The following is a 12570-nucleotide window of genomic DNA, read 5'->3' as shown; positions in this document are numbered from 1 at the left end:
TACTATTCTTTCTTGTTTTCTTGTTGTTTTTTTTAGTCTTAATCATTTTTATTTTACTTAATAAATGCAAGAGAATGGTTGTGAAACCATTGGCAATATGGTAAACTTTAAAGCATTTATTCAACTTCGCTCATTTATTATATTTCTTGGAATGAGAATATATACATTTTTTTCACAAATAAATACGTAATGCTTTACAATTACCCTATTTGTAGAAACTTGAAAATCATTGCCATTAAATGAAAAAAAAAGTGCACAAAAAATTCTTTCCTTTAATCTTACGATTTAAAATATATTCAAAATAACATTTTTACAGAAGTCAAAACCTTCAACTAAAAATAAAGAACTGTAGTCTCATAAGTTTAACAAGTGGCCACATTCTAATTTAATCATTAACACCTGGAAAAACTGCCATGCCTCCTAAGCAAGGGAGACTAGCAGTTGGTACAGTTTTCCCTTCTGGGCACTCCTAGTTTTGTCCTTAATATTTTTATTTCATCTGTTCAAACACAGACAGTTGCTCCAACTTTAAAGAAGTCTAAATGGACTTTGGGCATTTAATATCGGCGATGCTTGCTAAGACTTAAGACCTCCAACAATGCAGAATCAGAAAATGTTCTTTCTTGACCCAAACTTCTCACTTAAATGTTTTCAGAAAGAGAACATGTGTTTATAGAACATGTTGTGTTCTATAAAATCTCACAGAAGGCTGATAGTTCGTATGTTTTTTATTGATTGGCTAATTACAGTATCCTGGCAAAGCCTGCCTTCTCGGGGAACGTATATCTTTGAAGATGAGGATGTTTTCATGAGTGACACTTTGCTTTGGTCAAAAATACTGTGTACACATCTGTGGGTTGGATGGAGGCCCTGAGGCAGGTTAATGTGGAGAGAAGAAGCTCAGACATTTGTACCTCCATCTACTACACGCTTCTGTCCTAAAACACCCATTTTTCTACCTCTCATCAAAGCTATTTACTTGGCTTAAGCAGAAGTGGAAAGTGTATGAATACAGGAGAAAGTGAGACACACTGATGCTAACAAAGCTTACACTCATGGCACGTTAATCTTAGGCTCTTGTACCACTTTATAAACATAATTAACAAGGGCTTATAACTAGAATACGTATGTATTAGGTGATATATCTTCTATTTTTAGGTGAAAAACATTGTATTTGTATTTTATTTTTAATGTTTATTTTTATGGTAATGCACCGTTTTATTTTTCAGCTTTATTGAGATACAGTTGATAAATAAAATTGTAAGATATTCAAAGTATACATCATGGCATTTTCATATACATAGACATTGTACTAGTAAAAGGATTCCCGCCTCCTAGTTAATTAATACATCCATCTCCTCACATATGTGTCCCTTATTTTTTTGGGGTGAGAACAATTAAGTTCTACACTCTTAGCAAATTTCAATGCTATAATACAGTGTATGCGTTATTTTCAACAATTGGCAGACTGTGTCAATCTAGTATAGGGACCACATGGTCTGAGACTCTAAGGCAACAAAAATTATAAATAAAAGAAATGTGGGTGGAATCCTAAAATAATGTTGATATTTGCAACCAGAGTACCAGAGAAAAAAAAAGGACAAATATTTTTACTTTATGGTTTTGTAGAAGATGAAAAACAATTTTTTTAACTTACTTTAAGAAATCAACACTCTGAACCTGGCTAGCTCATGTGGGCTTGTTAATGTTCAGTCTCAGCTGCCTGCAGAGTGAAGTGTGTGGATCAGTGCCGACCCTGAAGTTCAGAGCCACGGCGCCGTTTTGTGGGGGAACGGGAACAAAATGGTATTTGCATGGCATTGAGTTTAGTCTAGTAAACATCTTATTACTGCGATTTCTTTTTGTTGTAACCCTCTTTAAATTCATTACTTTAATTTTACAGAGGAAATAACGAAAAATGGTAGAAATACACTTTACTAATCGTTAGCAAATGCTGAGAAAGATAAATTAGAGAAGAGGCAGATTGACAGCAGCTTCTGATGTCTGTCTGTCTGCTTAATTGATGTATGCTGTGGCTGTTTTGGTCTTTGTGAGACTGGAGCCCTGCTGCTAGTATTGTGGTCCTTTTGCCTAGGGAGCGTTTTGGGAATGAGAATGAGAATGTGGATGAGGGGGCAGGTGTGTGGCAAAGGCTGGGTAGGAAATGTGTGCCCTTTGCCAAAGTCTTTGGAAAAACAGAAATTACGAGTTTTTTAAAAGGACCTTGGGAAAGAATTGCCTCATACAGTTCGACGTAAAAATAGTCTTTGCTTCTGGGTGCTTTGAGACTCTCAAGTACAATTAGCCCTGGAGTTAAGGCAAGTACCCCACCTGGGGACTATTGGCTGTTTACTTTTTTAGAACCTTCTCTCTTGCTCTTAGATGTCACTGCAGGCAGCGTTTTCACTTCATTTTGGCATTTTTTGCTGGGAAACACAAGAGGCACTGCTGTAACTTAAAACTTCTCATCTTTCTATTGGGTCTTCAACCTCCAAAGAAAAGCAAGTTGAACCTCTTGTGATGCACCCTCATTGGCTGGTGCTCTTCTCAAGCCTGCAAGTCCTTTGACAGGGATTAGGGATCAGTTACATTGTTGTATTGAACTTCTTGGAAGACAAATTCAAACTGTGGTGTTATGAAAAGAAAAGTAAATTTGAGAGGGTGATGTATAAATGTTTAGGATACAGGTTGTAGCCTTGGTGTAACTATTAGGAGCATCCCAAGGGCAGTGAGCATGTGGTGTTTTAGACCAGAACGCCGAAGCAGAGGGCTCATCCCCAGGGAATGGGCAAGGAAGTCTGTGCAGAAAGACTTCCTACCACGGGAAGAAAACAGGACAGCTCCTGATTCTATGTATTCGTAGGCCTCATTCCTTACATGTCATAATGCATGATATAAATTAGTGCATAATAGTTTTCTAATTCATAAGAACATATATTTAAATGTGCATGCTCAGAACCTTTTCATTGCGGTGATAACGAATCAAAAGCATTTAGAGACCACGCATCACGACAGAACCACACAGCATTAGGTTTCTCTGTGTATGTGACTGAACAGAGGAAGTCAGCACTCACTAATTTTTCTGCAGGAAGAGCCCTCCCAGCAAATTCTTTAAAAAAATATTTTTTATTAATTTTTAGAAGGGGAGGAAGGGAGGAGAGAGAGAGAGAGAGGGAGAGAGAGAAACTTTGATGTGAGAGTGAAACATAGATTGGCTGCCTCCTGCATGCCCCCTACCAGAGATCAAGCCTGCAACCTGGGCATGTGCCCTGACTGGGAATCGAACCTGCAACCTATTGGTGATGGATGACGCCCAGCCAACTGAGCCACACTGGCAAGGGTGCTCCCAGTGAATTTTAATTTTATATTTATGCAAGGGGTGTGCTTTAGTGGCTAGTTGGCTATCTTAGTGATTGTTGTCTGCTTCTTCCTGATGGCCCAGTGTTCTAGAGTGCAGTTTTCTAGGGCTAAAAAGGACCTTTCTTTTACATATGAATAAACATAGTTGGTTGTTCTTCAAAATTGGAGAAAAGTAAAATTAATTATCTAGCAACACAATTTAAAATATTTTTCAAAGCTAGTGGCTTCTTTAATATATACTGCTAGGGTTAGAGTGGATCATGCAAGACAAGAATGTATTTCCATGAATTGTTTAAAAGCTGCCCTAAGAAGTCCTTAAAATACTCCTTTTAGTAAACCAGGCGTGTTCATAAGAGATAATATGACTGAATGAAAGCCAGATGCAAATTTATAGTTTCACAAAGCAGTGAGCTCATATTACCTATTTTATTAATAAAAAGCAGAAGTTTTTGCCAAAAATTTAGATATTCTAAGAAATATTCATGGTTGATATTATGAAAACACATTTCCCATTGGAACATACATTTATTTAGCTATTCAAACATACCCTTTGGGGAATTTTGATCCATGAAATTTAGTATATTTAGTTGAATAATGATATTTTCTTCATATCACTTAGTTATTGAAAGCTCACTTTGTGTTTTGTACCTTATGTTCCTCTATATAGAAAATATAACTTGGGGCTTTCCCAGGTCAGATTCTTCTTCTGGTGCATTTACGTTTATTATTTCTTACAAATTTTCACAGTTGTATAGTCATTTGGCATCACATTTTTTTTGAGTTGGAAAAATATATTTGTTTATCTCATATTAACAATTAAGTTTTCTTAGAATCGTATTTTCAAAGTCATTATTGAAAAAGTAGGTTTTAGTAACCACACCATTGCTTTCCCTTATAACCGAAAACATGACTCATTGAGTGGAGTGCTCAGAGCTTGCCTAATTAATGAAAGGGGATTTTTATCATGAAAACATATAAATCTCTATTGAAAAACCACGTCAAGATTTTTTTAAAATTTTTGTTTAAAACAGTTTGTTCTAATAGCAACCCTGCAGAAAACAGTTCCTGCTGATGCGTAAAAGCTTTGCAACTATGTCAGAGGCCAGTTATTAAAACTGCTATTATGGAGCTGGTCTCTAATAAAAGTTTGCCAGGAATTCAGTGGATAACAAGGAAAGTGCCTGATGAGGAAGAGTTCTGATAAAGAACAGTCAGTACTACCATCACCACTGCAATGGCTCCCCAAAACTGCTTTGATTGGAAAGAGAGGGTTTATGTGGCTGCCAGATGTATTGTATCATTCATTCATTCAGCAATTTAGTGAGCACACGTATATTCCATACTGTGCTTAGCACTTAGTGATAATGATTGCCTATTCCTATGGATAGAATGTGTGAGATGCAGGAAGAGCTACCAATCCTGGTAGTTATTTTGTTTGATAGTGTAGGAAATTCTACAAGGAGTCAGGTCCACCCTGACTCAGCTAGTGGCTCTCAGAGAACTCATGAGAGAACTGATAGCGATCTACATGATTAATTAAATGGGATTTGACCCAGATGGCTCAGAAGTCCTAGGGACTGTAGAGAAGAAGTTATGTAACTTCAGGATTCAGAATGGATATATTAGTAGCATTGTGGAAACATATGGACAAAAAAAAAAAGGAAATCATTCAATGATTAATAGTTATGGCTTAGGGAGGTTGGCAGTAAATTGTACTAAATTTGATGAAAAAAAATCCAAATTGCTCTATCTTGAGTCTTAACAGTAATTTCTAGGGATGATAATTGTGTCCACCTTATAAGTTTCCGTCCTCGTAAAGGATGAGTGAGTGAGGCAGTGTCTGGACTTGCTTTCTTAATGGTCGTGAGATGTTCTAATGTCAGTTTTCCTAATTTTAGACCAAGTGCTGAACAGGAAATGGACAATGTCTTGAATGCTGAAATTGAAATTCCCCAAAATATAGGTTCAAATGCTAGACAGGTTTATCTTTTGCAACCTTGTGTTTTTCTGACTCAATGGCTTATGAGAAGCTTTGTTTAGTGGGTGAGCTAGTGTTTAATACTAAAGTCATATTTCCATTTGTAAAAAGGAAAATAGAATTTATAACATTACTGAAAGAGCTTCTTAGTCCTTGAAGCATGGAGAAAACACTTTATTCAGTTAAATTGCTTTACTATAAAAAAGGAAAGATATACTAAAGCAGGAAGTTTTTTTTTCTCCCTTTATATTAAGGCAGGATGGTTTTGATTAATAAAAATAAAGTCAAGCAAACATAAAATACAGATAGCATTTTAGAAATAATGTTGATAACTTAGCCCAGAATGGCTAGATGATTCTCAGGCTAGGGCTTTTAAAAATTTTTATTGAATTTATTGGGGTGACATTAGTTAGTAAAATTATACAAGTTTCACATGTACAATTCCATAATACATCATGTGTATATGACAGTGTGTGTTCACCACTCCAAGTCAAGTCTCCTTTCATCATCATTTTTTTATAAGTAATATTCTCTGAGTCAGGAGTATCACAGGGAAAGAAAATTAAGTTTAAGGGGTGAGGGCATGGGATAGGTAGGTTCTTTAAATAGGGCCAACTGTTAGAAATTGTTGGAATGAGGACAGAAGCAAGGTGAGGAGGCTTCTGGTAAAATAATGCTTATCTTCAGACTCACCTGGTTTCTAGGCAAGACCCTTCAAGAAGAGGCACGCCTTGTTTGATTTAGTGTTTGCAGCCCAGTTCGGTGTTTACCATTCAGTGTGGGCAAACAAGGCTGGTGGATGAAGGATGGCATCATAGGTGACGTGGACAACCAGGTCAATGCAAAAGCCTGGGATACGGAGCCAGGCGGGCCTGGGTTTGAATTTAGCTCTGCTGCCTCCCTTCCTGGGAGACCTGACATGTTACTTTACCTACTGAGACTCTGTCTTCTCCGTTGAAAAGTGGGGACACTTGCTGTTGAGATTTCAAGGAGCCAATACAAACCCGTCTTTCACTTCAGAGTTCTGAACGAGACTGTGAGAAAGATGGCAGTTCGAATTATTAGCTTAACATGGGGGGACCTGGAGAGTATTATGCTAAGTGAAATAAGCCAACCAGAGAAAGACAAAGTATTACATTATCTCATTCATATGTGGAATCTAATGAACAAAATAAACTGAACAAAAGATCCAGAGACATAGAAGCATTGTACAGACTATGGAACCTCAGAGGAAAGGCGGGGGAGGGTGGAAGGGTGGGAAGAGATAAAAGAACTTGTATGCATATATCTGTAACCCATGGACACAGACAATAGGGAGGTCAAAGCCTGGAGTGGGCGGTGGGGGCAGGCTAGAAGAGGTCAGTGGGTGGAAAAAGGGGGTCATATGTAAGACTTTCAACAGTAAAGATTTAATTTTTTTTTAAAAAAAAGAATTATTAGCTTAAATTACTGTAAAGGCAGCTGGAGTTATGGCTTAAATCTGAGGACAAATGGTTTTACTAATCCCCTGTCCTAAGTCAGTGGAAATGTCAGGAGTGGGAATGCAGCCTCTCTCAGATTTTTAGGAAGCACATCTGGGGAGAGAATGAGTCCCGAGCATTACTGACAGCCCACGCCTCTCCTGGGCTACATGTGGTGCCTGTAGTTTAATCTGCTGGATGCGATCAGGCTGTGGCTGGCTTCCTTCCTTAAGCACCAGGGAGAAGACGTCCAGAGAGCAATAGCGACTTTTAGAAGAGGCTGTCACATATCATATTCGAGTCAGGAAGAGAGTTATTTTAACTACTTGGAAAAGTTTATCAGATTCCTGAAACCTGTGTGCTTCCACCCCTCTTTGCTATTTTTATTGCCATCTGCCTACTCTCCTATAATGATTAGCCAAAAGCTCTTAAAATGGAAAGGATCTGTGTGCATATTTTGGGTGGCAACAAAGAAAACAGCAGTGAGGTGACTGTTCCTGCCAAGTGGGTGAGGATCCCAAAAGTGGACAGTGGGCTGTAGCATCCTGCAGGCCGTGTCTCGGGAGTCTGTGGAAAGAGGGGGAAAAAATTATGGAGTGGCAGAATGGACCTGGGGGTAAGGGGCTTACAGGGAGTGAATCCAGGACAGAGAAATTACCCTGCGTCCTTACTTAGCAAGAGACCCAGGGATAGGTTTCCTGAATGTAGCCAGATTAAAATTAATACTTCTAACAGCCAAGACATTTTTTGAATGTTTTCTAATTTAAAACAAATCCAATAGCTCTTTTAAGCAACTTATCTGCAGATAATTTAATTTGGGTAAGATTCTTGTATCAAGTGAACTGAATAAGGTGGAAATTAATTCATAAGTCTCAGCTGTCAGAAAGTGGCCAGGATTTGGGAGTTGTTTGACAATACTCCATATACATTAGTTTTTCCTAGATCTTTTGACTGCTGGTATTTCATCTTAAGAGTGGCAATTAAGAATGGGAAAACATTGCCCCCTCCAGCCCCCTCGACCGTGGCTTAGAATCCGCTGAAACATGTGGGGTAAACATTTTACCCAAATATAAACCTTTTAGAGATTAAGCTAATTTACTCTTTTCAAACCGTGACATCCTGTTTATAAGAAGGAAGATTTATAAAAAGTCATCTTGAGCTTGATCTGACTCCTCATATCAACATTTTGGTGAATTTAAGTGTTAAATGAGTCACAACTATTTGGATGAAGATTTTCTGGTTTTGAAAGAGAAAGTACTCGGAAAAAATGTCATTTTGGTTTTATTGAAATGGAAACATTTGAAAAATAGAATTCGCTAGTGAGCCTATCATGTGACAAGTTTCCACACACATTTCTTAAGTCACTTTTGTGAATCCGTAGAGTTGCATCCCCTAGGGCCAAGTCTTAACCATCCTGAGATGCATTTAGCCTCCATAATCCTTTCCAGAAAAGATGTTTTTTAAACAAACACTGCACAAGGAAAACAATTTTCACAACATTTTGAAGGAACACTATTTACTTTGAAATGTATTCTTAAATGAAGTGTATTTGCCTGATAGAAAAATGGTCGCCTTTTACTCTGACTCTTTAATTCTTGAAAATGTCATTGCAGGCAAGTCAAAGCTTAATTTAGATAAAGGAATGTTACAGTCAAAATTTTATACTTGATTTGAAAAAAATCCTTACTTAAGGATATGTTTCCATTGACTTTTAGAGAGAGAAGAAGGGAGAGGGAGAGAGAGAAACATCAATGTGAGAGAAACATGGATTGGTTGCCTCCTGCATGCGCCCCAACCAGGGATCGAACTACAACCTGGGTATGTGCCCTGACCAGGAATCGAACCCCAGACCCTTTGGTGCATGGGGCAATGCTCCAACCAATGGAGCCACACCAGCCAGGGCATTATATTAGTTTTTTAATGAATAGTGCAGTGATGGCGAACCTTTTGAGCTCGGCGTGTCAGCGTTTTGAAAAACCCTAACTTAACTCTGGTGCCGTGTCACATATAGAAATTTTTTTATCTTTGCAACCATAGTAAAACAAAGACATATTTTTGATATTTATTTTATATATTTAAATGCCATTTAACAAAGAAAAATCAACCCAAAAAATGAGTTCGCGTGTCACCTCTGACACACGTGTCATAGGTTCGCCATCACTGGAATAGTGGCTACTTATTAGCTGTTTTATGATACGATGGGCCCCTGTTTAAACATCCCAGTCTCTGCTATTGATCCTGTAAATATAAGGATCCTACTGGGTATCTCCACCTGTTTGTATTTCAAGCACATCAAACCCATCATGTCCCAGTTTAGGTTGCTTCTCTCTTCTTTGTCACTCTCCCATCCCCCGTGTTTCCTGTTCAGTTGCTGGCACATCTCCCACGTGAGGGCCTCTGGTCATTCTAGAGCCTTCCTTTTACTTACCACACCAACCAACTGGTTGTTAATGCCTGATGATTCTGTCTCCAAAATGCCTCTTTTTCCATTCCAGCCTCAACTCGGGCACAGTAATTTTTAGCTCCTTTAGAACAAAACTTTCTAACGGGCTTCCCTGTCAGCCCTTCCTTTCTGCCACTAGATCTTTCTGTGCATATAGTGAAACGTGAACATAGGACTTACCTTTCTGTCCACTTTTACCTACTCCCCACTGGTGTCAGGAGCCCGTCCTTGCCACCTGACATAACTTCCTTTTTCTAGATTCTTCTCTTCTACCCATCTACTCCCTGGCACTCATATATATTTAGCTGCTACTAAATATCTTTTGAATATACCACACATTTCCACCTAAACTTTTCTCTGTTTTGATCCTCATCATTTAAGACTCATTTTCTGTCTACTCGCCTTCCTCCTTCCAGAAGTAAAAATCCTTTCTTCTGTGTCTTCTCTTAGCACAATTTTATTCTTTCGCTGTCACTGGATCTATCCCATAATGGTTAATTGTCTATGTGAGGCTTTCTCGGGCTAAATTACGAATTTCTTAAGAGAGAGCTTTCTTTTCATCTCTTGTGAAAAAAAAATCACTGTTCAGTGTTTGGGTTTTAATATGAGTCCCAATAAAATGTGCTGAAGGAGGGATGTGTTGAAATGTATTCACATTCTCATAGGTGCAGTTATTGTACCAAATGGATGGAGAAGTAAAGATTAGAATGAAGCAAAAGCGCTCCTTTGTCATTTTTTTTTCTTGAGAGCTAGAGATATAAATTTATGACAAACATGGGAATTCCAACAAGTCAGAGAACAGAGAATGACAGCATTACCTGCAAATTACTGTTTAAATGAGACCTACTAAGGCATTGTCTCTGCCTCTGTTATCAATCTATTGGATTGATGATTTTTAAAATAAGAACCACTCTCTGTCCAGGTTATCATTGAATTGGCATGTAGTGACTGGTTAGTATGAATTGGTTGGTAATAAGGTAATTTTACTCAATTAAATGTATACCAAAGAATTAATGTATATCATCTCTGTCTTCTCCTTGTTAAAACTGAGGTGGAAAGAGACCTTGGAGTAAAGTGCTAGACTTAATTATAAGACACATTGTAATAAATAAAAAAAGAAACAAGGAACAAGAAAATATTATGATCTGGAGAATTAATGAAATTTAAACTGGTTGTTGAAAAAATAGATAATGATTGTATATGAGGGAAAGGAGGAATTTCATGTGAAGGAAATAACATGGGTCAATTGACAAGAAAATTGCTGATTTGCAAGCCATATTTTAGCAAATGTCTATATTGTTAACATTTATGAATTTAAAGTTATTTTGTTCTCCTTTGTTTTTGTTCTCACAGGTGGATCCGATATTGAATACCTAGACTTCTATAAGCCTGTCGTGTGGTTTTGGATCCTCGTAGGACTTGCTTACTTTGCTGCTGTCCTGAGCATGATTGGAGACTGGCTCCGAGTGATTTCGAAAAAGACAAAGGAAGAGGTAAGAATTAAGAAGTTTTCAAAAAACTTCTATTTAGCTAATTTAATAAACGGTAACAATTTTTTTACATTTATATTTTAAAGCAGTATTTAAATATTATTTAATTTTTAAACATTTATGTTTGGTATGAGTTTGTTTTACACAGCTATCATGTGAGTTACAATTCATTCACTTACCAAATACTAAACACTCCTATCTTCATGATGCTATCTAGGTGCTTAGGGTAATTTGTGCTAAAAAGGATGTAATTAAAGTGTGTTTTTCATTAGTTCTTTTTTTAGTTTGTTTCATTTTTTTCTCTCAAAATATGTATAATAGAAAATTATAAGAGAAAAGTATAATAAAAAATATTTTTGTCAAGGTATCAGTAGCATGAAAAAGTGAATGTACTGTAGAATATTGAATTTAGTCAAGTATTTCCTTTTTTATGTCTACATAAATGTGTGGTAGTCCAGATGTATACAAACACATATATGCCCCAAAGTTGTATGTGTTATGGCCAATTTTCTTATTACTAATTTTAGCTGCTCAAAAACATACACTTTTACATATTTTGAACAATTGTATATATAGAAATGAATATCCGAATTTTGACTCATGACATTTTAGAAAATTTAAAATTTAAATCTGATTTTGAAATTACAGAGCTCTGAAATTAAATTTTGATTTAATATTTTTAGGTCCAGAAGTCCTGTTAGTTTGAATGTGATAGAATAGTATGAATTTTGTGTTTTTTTGTTCTGGTTGTTAGCCAATTTTACTATTTTTTTTCAGAGAACAAGTCTATAAAATGTGCACCCATTGTTTTTCTTTAATTATCCCCTTCAATTCATTATCTGTTGTTCATAAGCCAAGAGACATTAGTGTCAAAATCTTTGATTGATACAAGCAATGATCTTTAAACACACACCCAAAAGAAATAGAATAAAATAGGATATGATAGAATTAATTCATCTCTACAGACAAAACAATTTTATTTAGAAATCCTCAAGTCATATGATTTCTTATAAATACTGAAGGTACCCATGGTGATTAGAAAGAGTATAAGTTATCCAGTAGTTCCCTTCATGGATGCTATATTTCTCAGTTGGGCATTCACATGTTCAGTCTGTATGCATTCATCTATATCTTAGTTGCACCATAAAACCAGTCTTTTTATTAGGAACAAATCAGCAAGACAATATTTGCTTGACGTTCTACTTTAAATCATGTGAAAAGTTCTACTTACAGTGGTCGGCAAACTGCGGCTCGCGAGCCACATGCGGCTCTTTAGCCCCTTGAGTGTGGCTCTTCCTAAGCCTTAGGGGTACCCTAATTAATTTAATAACAATGTAACTACCTATATAGTTTAAGTTTAAAAAAATTGGCTCTCAAAAGAAATTTCAGTCGTTGTACTGTTGATATTTGGCTCTGTTGACTAATGAGTTTGCCGACCACTGGTATAGGACATCAACTTATTTGGCTTAGCCTTAGACAAGCTCATTCTCTCTCTCTCTCTCTCTCTCTCTCTCTCTCTCTCTCTCTCTCTCTCTCTCTCTCTCTGTGTGTGTGTGTGAGAGAGAGAGAGAGAGAGAGAGAGAGAGAGAGAGAGAGAGAGAGGATGAAAGAATGAATTGTGATTATTTTCACTATAATGTATTTTCAATGTACTTTGAAGGATCTTGAGATGCTAAGGAAAAAAAGAAATTGTAAATAGGAACTATTTTAGATGACATAGCCAAAAGGAGAACTTCTCAAACATCTAGCCATCAACTGGCTTTCTTTCAAATGGTTTCTTAGAAACACGCACATGCCTTTATCTTTTAAATAAAATAGAACTGTACAAAATATATCTCT

General features: G+C 36.8%; 1 protein-coding gene across 1 annotated transcript in view; it reads left to right on the top strand.

Moving 5' to 3' along the window:
* KCNK2 (potassium two pore domain channel subfamily K member 2) overlaps positions 1 to 12570 on the top strand; it is a 96452-nt gene that overhangs the window by 55700 nt on the left and 28182 nt on the right. Inside the window, exon 6 of the mRNA XM_081112196.1 lies at positions 10595 to 10734. Coding sequence (XP_080968322.1) covers positions 10595 to 10734 — 140 coding nt within the window. The remainder of the gene's footprint in view (positions 1 to 10594; positions 10735 to 12570) is intronic.

This window comes from Myotis nattereri (assembly GCF_964212035.1).
Source record: "Myotis nattereri genome assembly, chromosome: 18".
Taxonomy (NCBI): Eukaryota; Metazoa; Chordata; class Mammalia; order Chiroptera; family Vespertilionidae; genus Myotis; species Myotis nattereri.
This window is presented reverse-complemented; position numbering and strand designations above follow the sequence as displayed.